This window comes from Phocoena phocoena, chromosome 15, assembly GCF_963924675.1.
Source record: "Phocoena phocoena chromosome 15, mPhoPho1.1, whole genome shotgun sequence".
NCBI lineage: Eukaryota > Metazoa > Chordata > Mammalia > Artiodactyla > Phocoenidae > Phocoena > Phocoena phocoena.
The window spans coordinates 37,801,522-37,814,832 of NC_089233.1; the positions used below are offsets into that span (position 1 = coordinate 37,801,522).

A 13,311-nucleotide genomic window follows, 5' to 3' on the forward strand; every position below is an offset into this window, starting at 1 on the left:
GGGACAGGAAACAAGTAGGCACATCCCCCGGGGCCACTGTCACTGTGCCTCAGGAGCGTGTCAGCCTGTTGTAACACCAAGGGTTCCACGCCCACCCTGGGATGGAGTGCTGTCAGGCTGGGCGCCCGCCAGGCCTGGGTCCTGCAGCATGGAACACTTGTCTTTTAGTTTCCTCACTGGAGGCCGGTTGTATGTAGGGTCTGACCTCCCCAAGGTCTGAAGCGAAGCTGCAGACACGGGGGAGGTGGTCTCACTCAGGCCTCATCACGCCTGCATGTGGGGCTGGATCTGCCCAGGCAGGGCACTCCATTGCTGGGGCACCATGTGGAAGAGAGCCCTGGTCTCAGGAGGACCCTGAGCAGGGAGCTGACAACAGCCTGGGTGGCACTGGGTCGCCAGCATGCCCAGAAGGGACCAGGTGAGAGGCCGGCCTCAGCTCTGGCCCCGCCCAGCAAGGCCACAGGTTGGAGTGGCATTGGGACAGCACCAGGCTGCAGGTCCCATCTGGTGGGGGTGTTTCCTGCCCCTGCTCCCTGAGCCCTCCTTGGGGACCCTGCCCAGAATGGGTCAGAGCACCCCATACACACCACTGTCTGATTCTTCCTGAGCACTAAATCTAGCACAAGGGGGACCCTGCCTCAGGATCTCACTGCACCTCCCCCCATGCCCACCCTGTCCCCAGGAGCCCAGCCCACACCCCCGCCCCAGTCAGGAGCCCTGCAGGTGTGGGGCCTGGAACAGCCGTTTCTAGGCCAGTCAGGAGCCCTGTTGGTTCTCACCAGCAGCCCAGTTAGTGGAGATAATTTCAGAAAGGCTGCTGGTCTCCTGGGATCTGCTCTGGGCAACTGTAAGGTGGCGTCAGCTGGAGCACAAGCCATCACTGCTTCTGGAGCGTCCTCCTCCCACCGCAAATCACTGGGCCTTTGCTCATTCCAGACCCACCCAGTACCCCTGGGGTGTCTAGGGTTCACAAGTCCAGCCTCCCAGGAAAGTGAGAAATAGGAGTTGCTGGGTCCCCCAACTCTCACCAAGGACGGGAGCTTCACAGGCTCACATGAGCAGGCATGTGTCAGCTCGACCACCGTGTGGAGTTTTGGCCTCTGCCACATGGGGCCACCAGGGTCAGCACAGGGACCACTTCTGAACCCTGAGGGTCCACAGGGCAGCGGGTGTGACCAGCACTCATAGACAGGAAACAGTACCTCAGAGCAGGAGTGCAGACCCTGCACCCCACACAGCTCCCTCCTGCAGGCCAAGCTCCCGCCATCCTGATGACGTGACGATGCCCAGGTATGTTCAAGTGTCATCACTAAGGCCTGTGTGCAGCTCTAAGGCTGATTTCAGCTGTGGTTACAGTGGAGCTCTCTGATCCACGGAGGAGAGATTAAACAGTGCCTGCAATGCAGGCCCCGGAGCAGACCACAGGGGCCATGCCCTGCCGGGTCACACCAGGGCATCTTCCAGAGGACTCTCTGTTGTGCCAGAACCTGGTCCTGGGTTCCCTGTCCTGCCCACACCCTCAAGGGAAAGGCATGGGTGGTGGCAGGCCCTGGCTGGCCTGGGTCTCAGTCTAAATCTTGAGCCAGTTCTGGGGGCTGACTCGACACCCTGCCCCGAGCCCCTTCGTGAGCTGGGCCCACAGCCACAGGAGAGCCCCAGGTAGCCCAAGCAACACGCCCAGTCACAGGGCACCCAAGGGGCCAGGCAGGGGGGTGGAGTGAGGCCAGCATTGCCAGCCATCTGCCCTGAGGAGGATGCTGGCACCCTTGGCTCTAAGCTCCCCAACCCCCATAAATCCATAATAAAAATAATCCCTACTTTTCCTAACATGGCCCAGTTCCCAAAGTGCCTCCTGATCTGTCATCACACTGATGTGCCAGACGGGCCGGGGAGGCGCAGCTGACCTTGTTTTATGTGGTCACAACAGGGAGGGCCCAGGAGCCCAAGGCAGGCAGGGAACACCCCCTACCCTGTCCTGCCTTCTGAGTGGGCGCAGAGTCAGCCAGGGGAGGCTGCAGGAGCACCTGCTGAGGGTCTGGCCCCGGCTGCCCTGGGGAGCTGTGGGGTCTGGCCTCTGAAGGGATTGGTTGGTGAGCTGGGCCCTGCCACCCACCATAGCTGCCCAGTCTGCCTGCCTCTGGCCTGGGAATGCAGGGCAGGGGCCGGAGCAGGAAGCAACTCCACCCAGGCCCAGGTGGCCTGGCCAGAACAGGCTCACACTGTGGTGGGTCAGCTTTGGGCCTATCAGTGGACACTGCTGAAGCCCCAGGGGGATGTAGCATCTTGACCCCATCCTTGCTATTCCCACCTGGCCTGGTGACTCCAGCCCATGAGAGGCAGCAGCGGCTGAGATACAACCTAACAGCTGATGGTCTTTGGTGCTGTACAACGTGACAGCCCAGCCCGCCCAGCCCATCCAGCCCGGTGGGAGGACACGTCACCCAGGGCCAGAGCTGACCCCACACTGCTCCCGGATGCATCTGCCACCCCCAGCTGGTGCCCCAGCAATGGAGTGCCCTGCCCGGGGCTAGCAGAGTGTGCCTGATGAAGCCAGATTCCCAGGGGCAACCCAGCCCTGAGGAAGGAGAGCAGAGAGTGGGGGCGGTGCTAGGGCCTGGCCCAGGTGGCAGGAGTGGGCGGGGCACCTGCCTGGGCTCTGCCCGCCTGTGTGCCCGGCTCACTCGTCCATCACTTCGCCCTCGCCATCACTTGGCCCTTGTCATCTTTGCCCTAGCGGTCACCGTCCAAGGTAGGTCTGGTGAACTGGCTCCTTGCGCTGAGCAGGAAACCGAGGCCTGGGGCTCTGGGGCTTGCCCAGGTCCCATTGGGCTGACCTGGACCACCCTAACCCCCGAGGCACCCTTGCCTGTCCGTCTGCGGGCGAGGGCAGCCGCCCTGCGTGTCGCAACGGGCCGGCCTGACCGGTGGAGAGGACCCCTCCGTCCGCGGGCTGGCTGCGTGGGGAGCCGCGTCCGTGCGCCGTGCGCGCCGCCCGCAGTGCCCGCCGAGCCAGCGCCGTGCGCCGAAGCCGGGGGCGCGCAGGGCGGGCGGCGGCGGCTGCGGCTGCGGCGGCTGCGCGCAGGTAAGGCTGGCGGAGACGGGGGAGGGGGCTGCGGACCGGGCTGCCACCGCCCCCAGCCTGGGAAGCCCCCGCCCACGTGACTCTCAGAGAACCTGAGCCGCCGGGTGGGGTGCTGGAACTCGGGGTCTCTAGGAGGGAGCCCCTGCTCGCCCCCCTGGCTGCCCCTGAAAAGTCCCCCTACTCCCCCGGCTCTCACCCTCGCTCCTGGCTGACCCTCCCAGGAGCTCCCTCCACGGCCTGAGGCAGGCGAGGTCACACTCCTGGCCGGACCTGCCCACACTTCCCAGGTCAAGGAAGTCGGTTCTCTGGCTCCCAGCCTCAGTGATGAGGGCAGGGGATGGAGGACAGCAAGGGGCTCCCTGGACCCCTTGAGTGGGCTGCATCAAGGGAGACAGGAGCGACCTGCCCTCACTTGGCCACAGCTGGCCGGGTTTCCTGAGAGGTCTGAACCTGTGGCTGTGATGGGCGGGCCCACCCTCAGAGACGGGGCCAGGGGCTTGTAGGCAGGTCAGAGGAGACACTGGGCAGTGGGAGGCTGCAGGGGTTCCAAGTCTTGGACCAGCTGCTCAGCCTGGGACCCCAAAATCCCCAGCATTTGCCCCCAGCCCCCTGGCCAGAGATGCAAATAGCAGCCTCACTCTCCTGGCCCCTGGATTAACCTGCCCTCGGGGTGGGCTTTGCCCATGCAAAGCAGGGGGAGGCACGTGTGGGTATGGGTATGGGTGTGTGTGTCAGAGTCCCATCCCTGACATGATAGGTTTCTGCTACCGGGAGTGGAAAGTGGGTCTTGCAGGTGGAGGGTCAGGGGACCTGTCCTTTTCTGCTATCCCCCAGCACCGGGACATTACCCCACCTTCTCCAACCCACAGGCCCAGCCTTGGTGAGGCTTTGCTGGTGGGTAGGGGTGGAAAGTTTTCTCTGCAGTTAATTAGCCCCATGGGAGGTGGGGGCAGGCACACAGGGCCTCATTAGTGGGGCCTCAGCTCCAGCCCTGTACCCTGGTGAGTGGCATGGGCTGTGGGGGCCTCCCTAGGCAGTGAGCTGGTGTCAGTGTGATAGGGTGGGGGCTCCCTCCCTCCCTTTGTTGGGGGGTGGGAGGGGGCTCACCAGTGGGGATGGAGCATCTGGAGGGTCTGTTGATTCCTCCCATACCTTCTAGCCCCAGGCTGGCCACTTCCGAAGCCCCGGATGCCATGGAGGAGTGGGACGTGCCCCAGATGAAGAAAGAGGTGGAGAGCCTCAAGTACCAGCTGGCCTTCAAGAGGGAGATGTCATCCAAGACTATCCCTGAGTGAGTCCCCAGGACCCCATGGAGCCCCGGCCACACCCCACCCAAGGCCAGCCATGATCTGCGTCTCGTTTCCCTGCTCTGTGCTCATTTGTATGAGCCAAGACCACACCCCCACACACTGCCATCAGGCAGCACTTGAGGGAGGGCAGGTGCCCTCGTGCTCACCCTACCCTCCCCACCCACAGGCTCCTCAAGTGGATTGAGGACGGGATCCCCAAGGACCCCTTCCTGAACCCCGACCTGATGAAGAACAACCCGTGGGTGGAGAAGGGCAAGTGTGCCATCCTGTGAGGCCCCCACACCGCAGACTCACGCCTCCCTGTAAAAAGAATGACTCTGTAAAAGTGTGACTTCTATAAAGAGTTTTCAAGCATGTACATGCTTTTGTACATTTTCTAGGAGAGAAAGCAACACCCAGGCATCCAGTGTGTATCTGGGGACATCTGGTGTGGCTCCAGGGTGTCCGGTGTGGATCCAGGGTGTCTGGCACAACCCCAGAGTGTCCGGCATGGACAGGGGGATCTGGCACGGCCCCCACAGTGTCCAGCATAGATCCTGGGGACGTCAAGTGTGGGTCAGAGTATCTAGCACAGCCAAGGTGGCAGCATGGATCCTGGGGGCTTGGTGTGGCCCAGGCTACAGCAGGTCCCTGATGTACAGGCTGCGCCGCACGGCGTTGGAGACGCCCTCCTTGAAGCGGAACCAGACATCGCTCCTGCCCACCGCGGTGCCCATGCGCTGCTCGGTCGTGTCAGTCTCAGGGGCTGCGTGCTCTGCAGGGGCCACACAGTCGTTCCTCCACCCGACCCTGACCCCAGTCCCTCAACCGCCCCCACCTCCCCACACACCTGTGCTCGGGGCTGCCGCTCTCTTGACAACCACACGACCGAAGAAGTCCCTCTCGGGCTAAAGGAGACAGGCCGGTCAGGTTCATGGGGGCTGACCCACAGCGGACAGCCCCCTACCTGGTGGGAGGGCCCAGAGGCCATCTCCCAGGGAGGAGGGGTCTCGTGGCACCTCTGGGCAATGGCCCCCTACCCTCACCCCAGCGCGGACCCTCTGCAAGTGTTCCCTCCACCCTTCACCACCCTCACAGTTGCCTGCTCCCTGCCAAGGTCAGGTCCAGGGTGGGAGGTGCCAGCATCCTGCCCAGATGAGAAACTGAAGCCAGGTGGAACCATCACGCTGAACAGCAGGGAGCTGGACCTCCAGGACTTAGAACCATAGCACTCCAAGGTCGCCCACCCAGGCCCACGCGGCCCCACCCTCTGGCCACCTAGCCCCGCCCCCCCATTAGCGTTAGGGTTACCACACCTGCTCCTCCAGGGCAGCTCTCTTCAGGATGCACTCCAGCCGCTGCTCGTGGCTGCATGGGGCAGATGGCTGCGCCCCTTTCTCCCCAGTGCCCCCCAGGGGACCCCCGTCCACCTACAGGAAGTCACGTACAGTGAGAGCTGACTGGGCAGGATCATACCAAGGACGGTGTCCACTCTGAGGGCCCTGCTCTGCTCAGAGCCTGGGGTGGGCTCACCTGGGGGCCGACCCTAGCCCGGGCCAAGGCCTCCACCCGCCGCATCTTCTCCACTTCAATCTCACGGGCAATGAGCTGCTTGGCCTGGTAGGTGAGGGGCTTGCGGGTGGGCAGCTCGGGAAAGCGGCAGACATCCTCCACGTTCCTGCTCTCGGGGTGAGCAGGGCAGGGCAGGACACCAGGGCACTCAGTCAGCAGAGACGGGGCAGGAGCTACTCACTAGCACCGACCCCAACTGCCGGAATGCAACAATGCAGGACCGGGTCCAGTCCTGTCCCTGCCGCACCCAGCTCTGTGGCAGCAGGGGTGTTATCCACTCTGAGCCTCTGTTTCCCCAGCTGTATGTGGGCTTGAAGAGGGCTGCAAGGGAGGAACTGACACAACGTGGCATGGCCTGGATTCAGGCCTGGGGCTGGGTGCTTGGGAACCAGCATCATTACTGCCTCAAGGATCTGCATCTGGACACCACTGCTGCCGGTCCTCCATCCCCACGACCCTCTCAGGACAGAGAAACGGGGCCCTGGGGAGCTCAAGGGCCCTCTGGGGGTAGCTCCTGGGGGCACTGAGAGGCTCTGCAGTAAACCTCAGGTCCCAGGGCTGTGCCCATCCCCCAGTCACATCTGGGCAAGGAATGAGCTAGGACTGACTCTCCCACCCTCCAATGGGGAAACAGACTCACACCTCCAAAGCCATGCATTTAGACTCGTGCCGAGCAATCACCATGGCACTTGGAGCCCAGCCCCCCAGCCTCCTGCCCCCAGGCACCCCCACCCCAGGTGCTGCACAGACTCACGGCTCCAGCCTGTAGACATACTGCCCATCGGGCGTGCGCTCCTGGCAGTAGGTGAGGCTATAGGCGAGCATGGTGCCCACGAGGCTGGCCAGCTGCTGTTTCTCTCGGGCGCTGTACAGCTGTGTGCTCACCTGTGGGATAGTGGGCAGCAGGCAGGAGTGCTAAGCGTGGCCAGGGGCCTGCCCCACCAGGAGCCACAGCCCTTCCAGGCAAGGCACTCACAGGGCGCAGCTTGGGTGCGAGGATGTCCAGGAGCAGGCAAAGGGTGTCCAGGATGAGCGCCTGCGGTGCAGCCCGGCTGCGGGTGGCTGGCGTGATGCCCGACACCAGCGTCTGCATCAGGTTGTGTGTCCGGCTCATCCGATTCTGGGCCTGGGGTGGAGGGCAGACGAGGACCAAGTCACCCAGGGCCCCGGTGTTAGACCCTGGGTGTGGGCAGGGTGTGGGGCGCACCTCCTGCTGGCTGCTGGGAAAGGTGATCCTCGGCACGTGGCTGGAGGCAAAGAGCAGGTGGAACGCTGGGGGCAGGAAGGGCAGGTAGCGCAGCAGCTGGAAGCTCTGGCCGTGGTGGGCGGCCCGGCTCAGCAGGTCGTCGAAGGCCAGCCAGTCAAGTGCTATGCACACGGCTGCCAAGCTGGAGTCCCGCAGCCTCAGCCGCAAGAAGTTGTCGAATAGGCCCTGCAGGCGGGTGGACGGGCCAGTTCCCTGAGCCCCTCCAGCCTCACGCCCCCCCAGCCCACAGCACAAGCACCACCCAGTGGGACCCTTCCCCTCCCACCTGCCTGCAAGGCCCAGGGTCTCAGGCACAGCTGCAGACACCAGCAAGTAGCCACAGGGCCCTGGGGACGGGGGTGGCCAGGAAGGCCCACCCTGCCACCCCAACTCTGGTTTGACCAAGACCCTGAGACATGTGAGAAAGAAGCCCCCAAGCCCTCCCTAAAGGAAGTTCTGTTCACCAGAATCAAGGACACAGAGCCCCCAACCCTTGTTCCATGTGGGAATCCCTCGCCTCCAGCCACCACGCTGCCCTCCACACAGTGGATTTCCAGATTTGCAAGGATCCCCAGCTGCTAATCCAGAGCTGCTTAGCCAGGGAGGCGACTTACACCAGGCTTCCCAGGGGATGGGGGGCATCCACCACCTGCTCTCCACCCCACGTGCACCCACGTCCCTGTTCCCACAGCTCACATCCAGAATCCAGCTACTGCCGGGGCCCTTCAGATAGTTCCCCAAGAGCAGCCAGAGTGACCCCATCATACGACCCCACGCTAGCCATCCCCCTCCTGCCAGGGTCAGTCCTTCCTCCCAGCCTGTCCCTGCTCCCACCCCTTCTCAGAAGCCTCCCGATGCCCCGTGTCCACTCCCCACCCTCCCACCCGCCTGTTTCTCCTCGGGCTCAGCACCATCTGAAGCGTGTCCCACTCACTGTCTGGGGATGAGAAACATTGCCGGATGCTGGCCTCCTGCCCCTCAGCCCCCCACAAAGGTTTGAGGTAGAGCATGGTTACCTGGACCACCTTTTCGTGCTCACCCGCAGAAGCGGCCACATGCAAGATGTGGTAGAACCGCTGAGAGGCCGCGGTCAGGGGCACCTTGGTAGCGAGGGGCCCTGAACCCACGTGTCCATCACCGAGCAGGAGTGTGTGGGTGGGCAGGGTTGGGTCCTGACCCACGCGGTGCCTGCAGAGAGGGCCCTGAGGCTGGAGTGGAGCCCCGCCCCATCACACTGGACCCAGCCCTGCCCACGCTTTCCCTCCCGGCGGCACCAGCTTGTATACATTTACGATACCCTGAGGTCCCCGAGAAGGGACAGTCAGGGAGGCCGAGGCAGAGCCAAGCAGCCCCCAGGGCCGTACAGCCTCACACCCCGTCAGCAAAGGCAGAGCTGGCTGGCATCCCAGACTGGGGCTGGCCTACCTACCTCCGGGCCTGGGGCAGCTGGAAGACCTCCTGCCACACGGAGAAGAGCCCCTTGCGCTGGTCCTTGAGGCCAATGCGTGTGGTCTGCACAGCCTGAACGCTCAGCTCCCGCTGGCCCCGCCCATGCAGGAACTGGACATGGGGTGGGGGGTGGGGCGGTGAGGGTGGCTGACCCCCACCCGTGTAGAAACTAGACACGGTGGTGGTGCGGGGATGGGGGAGTGCTGGCTGCTGGCTGCCCCTGCCCCACCCCCACCACGGCCACCTGCCCACCTGTAGGGCATTGATGCAGGCGCGGATGTCGTTGTCTGTCTTCTCGCAGAGGGCCGCCAGCGCGCCAGGGTCAGGCCGCATGCCCCGCCGCAGGGAGATCTGCAGGGAAGTGAGAGGGTGAGTGTTCCCCCGACCCCCACCCTAAAGCCACCTCCTCCCTAGAAACAGGGGTCAGCTTCTGTCCTATGGGGAGCAAAGGCCAAAAATCCCTGAGGAAGGACCTCAGTCGCTGCTTGGAACCACCCACCACCAGAGACCAAACTGTCCCAGCACCTCCACCCCATATCCTGGGACCAGCTGGGAGGCTGGGGGCCTGATGGCAGAGGGAGGGCAGCTCTCACGGACCTCCTGGAGCCGCTGTGTGAGCCTGGAGGGCAGCGTGGGCGGGAAGTGGAGCAGGAGTGCCTGCTGCTTCAGCTGCCGAAGGGAGGGCACGAACCTGTGGGATGAGCGGTTTGCACAGCGAGCCCACCTGGCCAGGGCCGCCAGGGTGCGTGCCACAGCCCAGCAGGCGTGGGGCACGCCCACCCAGCGGAGACCCCGCCCCACCCCGCCCCACTCACTGGTCATTGCAGATGCAGATGATGGGCCTCATCAGGATCCCCCCTTCCGCCCGGCGCCGCCGCCCCCCGCCCGTGGGCACAGCGGGGCCCCCTGGCTCTGCCTCCTGTCGGCCCTGGCGGTCCAAGACGCTCAGGAGAACATTGATGGCAGCCTGGGGGGACATGCAGACGGAGGTGAGTCACAGCCCCCACTGCCTGCCCACCCGGCCGCAGCACACCCAGGAGGCCCACCGTGGGGGCCCCGTCGATCTCATCGATAACCAGGCAGTTGGGCCTCCCACCAGTGCCCAACACCGACTCCATCTGCGTGGCTGCCTCGATGCGCGTTCGGAAGGCCTCAGGGCTGCGGTCATCACTGGAACCAAGAGGCCAGGGAGGGGCTGTCAGGGCAGCCATGGCCTCAGCCAGGGCAGCAGCCAGTGTCCCCAGCAGGACAATTTCCCAGGGCAGAGCCACCACGTGTACAACTCACGGATACTACACAAGGCCACCCCATGACACTGCGGCCAAATCCCAGTGAGCCCTGAGGATGGACAATTCCACAGCCCACCACCCGCAGGCTTTCAGGGTTGTATCCCAGGCTCGACCAGACACATCAGGACAAAAGGAGACCTGGCCCTCCCCCAACTCACCTCGCGTTCATTTCCACCACAGAGTACCCAGCGTGCCGCGCAATCACATGGGCCAGGGTAGTCTTGCCCAGCCCTGGAGGCCCACACAGCAGCGCCACCTGCAGCCAAGACAGGAGAAAACATGCTGTAACCCACACCACCTCACGGACTCTGGGAGACCCTGGCCCAACCCCCAGAGACTGAAAATCCTATCCCATGAAGCTCAGTGCTAAGAGATGTTCTCCTGCCCTGCCCCAGTCACCAAAGGAGAACAAGCCCCTGCCTGCTGGTCGTGCAGAGCGAGAATAAAGCCTTGCCTGAAGTGGGTGACGTTTGTACCTGACAAAGACACAGCTGTTACTGACGTGACTAACACCCAGAACCCACCCACAGTCCAGCATAATCACTGTGGGGAGGTGCAGGGCCCTGCAAGGAGTGCTAGTCTTATCTAAGTCATTAGAAGAAAGGACTCAAATCCCAGCTCACCTTGCTGACACTCCTCACCTAGACTCTGACATCATTCCACCTACACCCTCGGGGGCAGTAAATGTGCCTCATGGCCCCTAGAGGCTGCAAAGGTGCCAGCCATCCAGAGAACAGCCCACAGCCAGGTGGGCTCACCTTCTGCCGGGGCCGCCCGCTTGGATCCAGCTCAGCCTCCAGCATCTCCTCTAGCACCTGTCCGTGGCTTTTCCACTTGCTGGAGGCTGTGGCCTCCTTGCCACCACGGGCCGGTTCCACACTGGGTCTGGGCTTCCGGGTGGGCCGCTCTCGGCCAAACACCACCAAGTCCCACAGCTTCAGCCACTTGAGGAGGCAGCGGTTGGTGAACTGCAAGAAGAGAGGCCCGGCCTGGAGGGGCGGCCACCAGCACCAAGGACTCCTAGTGCCTGCCCCTCATGTCACCCTACTGTCATGAGCCCAAAGACACACACAGTGATGCTGAGGCTGAATGACCGGTGAAGTGATGACCGGTGAAAGGCTCTGTACTGGCCTCAGTTTCCCCACCTACAATTCAACGAGGCTGGTCAAATCCCTTCTCCAAATCCTGACACCTCTGTGGGCTGGCAAAATGAAGACCTGCTAGGCCCTAAGTACTTTTCTCTCGGCAACAAAGAAGCCAGTCACACTTCACTTAAGCAAAAACAGGACCTCACATCGTCACTGAGCAGCTCCGTATAGCGTTGGGGTGCGAACTCATCCACCCAGAGGCAATGCTGGGAAGCATCTTGGCTGTCAGCCGGCTCCTCCTCAGAGGCCCCCGAGGGCTGGGGCCCCTCCTCCACCTCCTCTGACCTAAGACTGGAGAGCATTGTGCCCTGAGCCACTGGGCCTTAACCCCATGCAGGGATCACATCCCCCAGAATACATGCTGGTGGTCAGCAGTCCAAGGACCGGTGAGGACCTCAGAGGTGGAGGGGCCCACTGTGTCACCTGCACAGTGTGTCCGAGAGCCGCTGGGCCTCTTCCAGCAGTCGCTGCCGCCGCTGTGCAGACAATGGGGTTGGAATCAGGATGGCTCAGCCAGCCAGTCACCCCTGAGCTACCTCTCCCTTCCCAGCAAACCCCAGCAGACCCTACCTCGCTGTCAATCTTCTCCTTCAGGGAGGCAAAGGACACACCCAGCAAGTCCAGCTGGCCACGGCCATGCCACCGGATGTCAAGAAGAGGGCTCTGCAGGGAAGGGAGAGCATCAGTCACCCTCCTCTAGGTTATGGGATTTCTACAACCCCCCTCCCAACAGTGCTCAGGGACCTAGATGGCATTTCCTCGCATCAACGGGCCACAAGGAGCCCCTTCTCACCAGGAACCCCAAGGGATCATTGGAATGGCAGCAGGTCTAAGGTGGAGGAGAAGAGAAAAGAAGTAAAAAGGAGGAGAAAAAGAAAAAAGAAAAGAAAGAGGAGGAAAGTGAAGGAGAAAGATGGCTCTCCCGAGTGGAAGACTAGAGGCCAGATGGACCTCTAGAGGGGTTCCCAGGGTCAGGGTAGGGGATGTGATGTCCAGGCCCCCGCTCATGTCTGCACAGCACCCACCTGGACCCCAGTGCCCACTGGGTCAGCCCGAAGCACTAGAAAGGCCCGGTCGCCGCCCGTGGAGGTCACATTGATGTAGTCCTCCAAGACAGGGGGCCGCCTCAGGACAGGATTGCGGGCGGCTGGCGAGGCCTTAGTGAGACCCACATCAGCCCCGGTGTCCAAGGGCCTGGGAAGGGACCATGACCATCTTGGGGATTCCTGGGGAAGGGACTTGGATCCACTGCTGGCTACCCAGCCCTCCCACAGGCCCCCAATCCCCAGCCCTCAAGACGTTGTTGAAGAAACCAGATCCTTCCAAGATACTGAAATACCTGTACCCCAAGCTACACACCCCTTGCCCCATAGTTCAGCAGGGACCTCAGGACTCGGTGGGGGGGTGATGTCCTGAGTCGGGGAGTCAGGAGGCAGCGGCTCTTCCATCTCATCGGACCTGAAGTTCAGTCTCCTGGCAGCCTCCAGCCTGGACCGTTTGACTTTGGGGGCTGGGGAGACACATGGAAGGAACAGAGGTCCTTCTCCAGCCTCGAACCCCACCCCTATGCTCTGGGCCCCCGGAAAACATACTAGGGGGCAGGGGTCTCTCCCCGTGGATGTCAGCGGCCAGCTGCCTCTTCCTGGCACCGCCCTTGCTGTTCCTTGGAGGTCCGCCTGGAGAGCAGTGAGTGGCAGCGTTCCCTCCAGCAATGGTCTCCTCGAACGTCAGGCGGGGCCGGCCCACGGTGGGCCAGGGGTCCCTGGAAGGTGACATGCCGGTTGTCCCTGCGGAGAGAAAACTCACAGCAGTCATGCAGAGCAGCTCGTCTGCACACAGTCACAGCCCCCGAGGTCGGCGGCGCTGCAGGGCCCTGCTCTCTCCCAGGTTGTTGCTGCCTCCCGGCCTTCGCGCCTCCCCTCCGAGCAGCCCTCCTGAAATCCCCGGGTGGGCCAGACCTCTGTCGAGCTATGGGGGACGAGGCCACGGCAGTGCCCACGCCTACCTTCCAGCTCGGCCAGCACCTCGAGCTCGGCCGCGAACTGACTGTGGAAGTCATCCTCGACGCCATACAGCTCCTGCTCGTAGTCCTCCATGGCCGCCCGCCGCCGGCTGCGAACCTCCCGCGCCCAGCGCGCAGCTCCTGCCCAAAGCGACCCGGCGCCGCCAATCAACGGCCGGCGTATCCGGACGCTCGCCATTGGTCAGCGGGAGGGGCGGGGGCGTGGGCGTGGCT

General features: G+C 63.2%; 2 protein-coding genes across 2 annotated transcripts; one reads left to right on the plus strand and one right to left on the minus strand.

Annotated features, from left to right (window-relative positions):
* Positions 1–4,275: 4,275 nt before the first annotated feature.
* Positions 4,276–4,664, plus strand: GNG13 (G protein subunit gamma 13). The gene is made up of 2 exons (XM_065893535.1): positions 4,276–4,373; positions 4,559–4,664. Exons 1-2 carry the CDS (start codon positions 4,276–4,278, stop codon positions 4,662–4,664), a joined length of 204 nt encoding a protein of 67 aa, XP_065749607.1.
* Positions 4,665–5,009: 345 nt separating this feature from the next.
* CHTF18 (chromosome transmission fidelity factor 18) lies at positions 5,010–13,171 on the minus strand. Its single transcript, XM_065892512.1, has 22 exons — positions 13,081–13,171; positions 12,668–12,862; positions 12,435–12,585; positions 12,101–12,269; positions 11,646–11,738; positions 11,499–11,551; positions 11,222–11,366; positions 10,686–10,895; positions 10,086–10,183; positions 9,685–9,808; positions 9,454–9,605; positions 9,236–9,329; positions 8,891–8,989; positions 8,619–8,749; positions 8,206–8,377; positions 7,151–7,375; positions 6,920–7,069; positions 6,698–6,828; positions 5,905–6,049; positions 5,688–5,801; positions 5,220–5,279; positions 5,010–5,144 (listed from the first exon to the last, which is right to left on the minus strand). Exons 1-22 carry the CDS (start codon positions 13,169–13,171, stop codon positions 5,010–5,012), a joined length of 2,937 nt encoding a protein of 978 aa, XP_065748584.1.
* Positions 13,172–13,311: the final 140 nt, after the last annotated feature.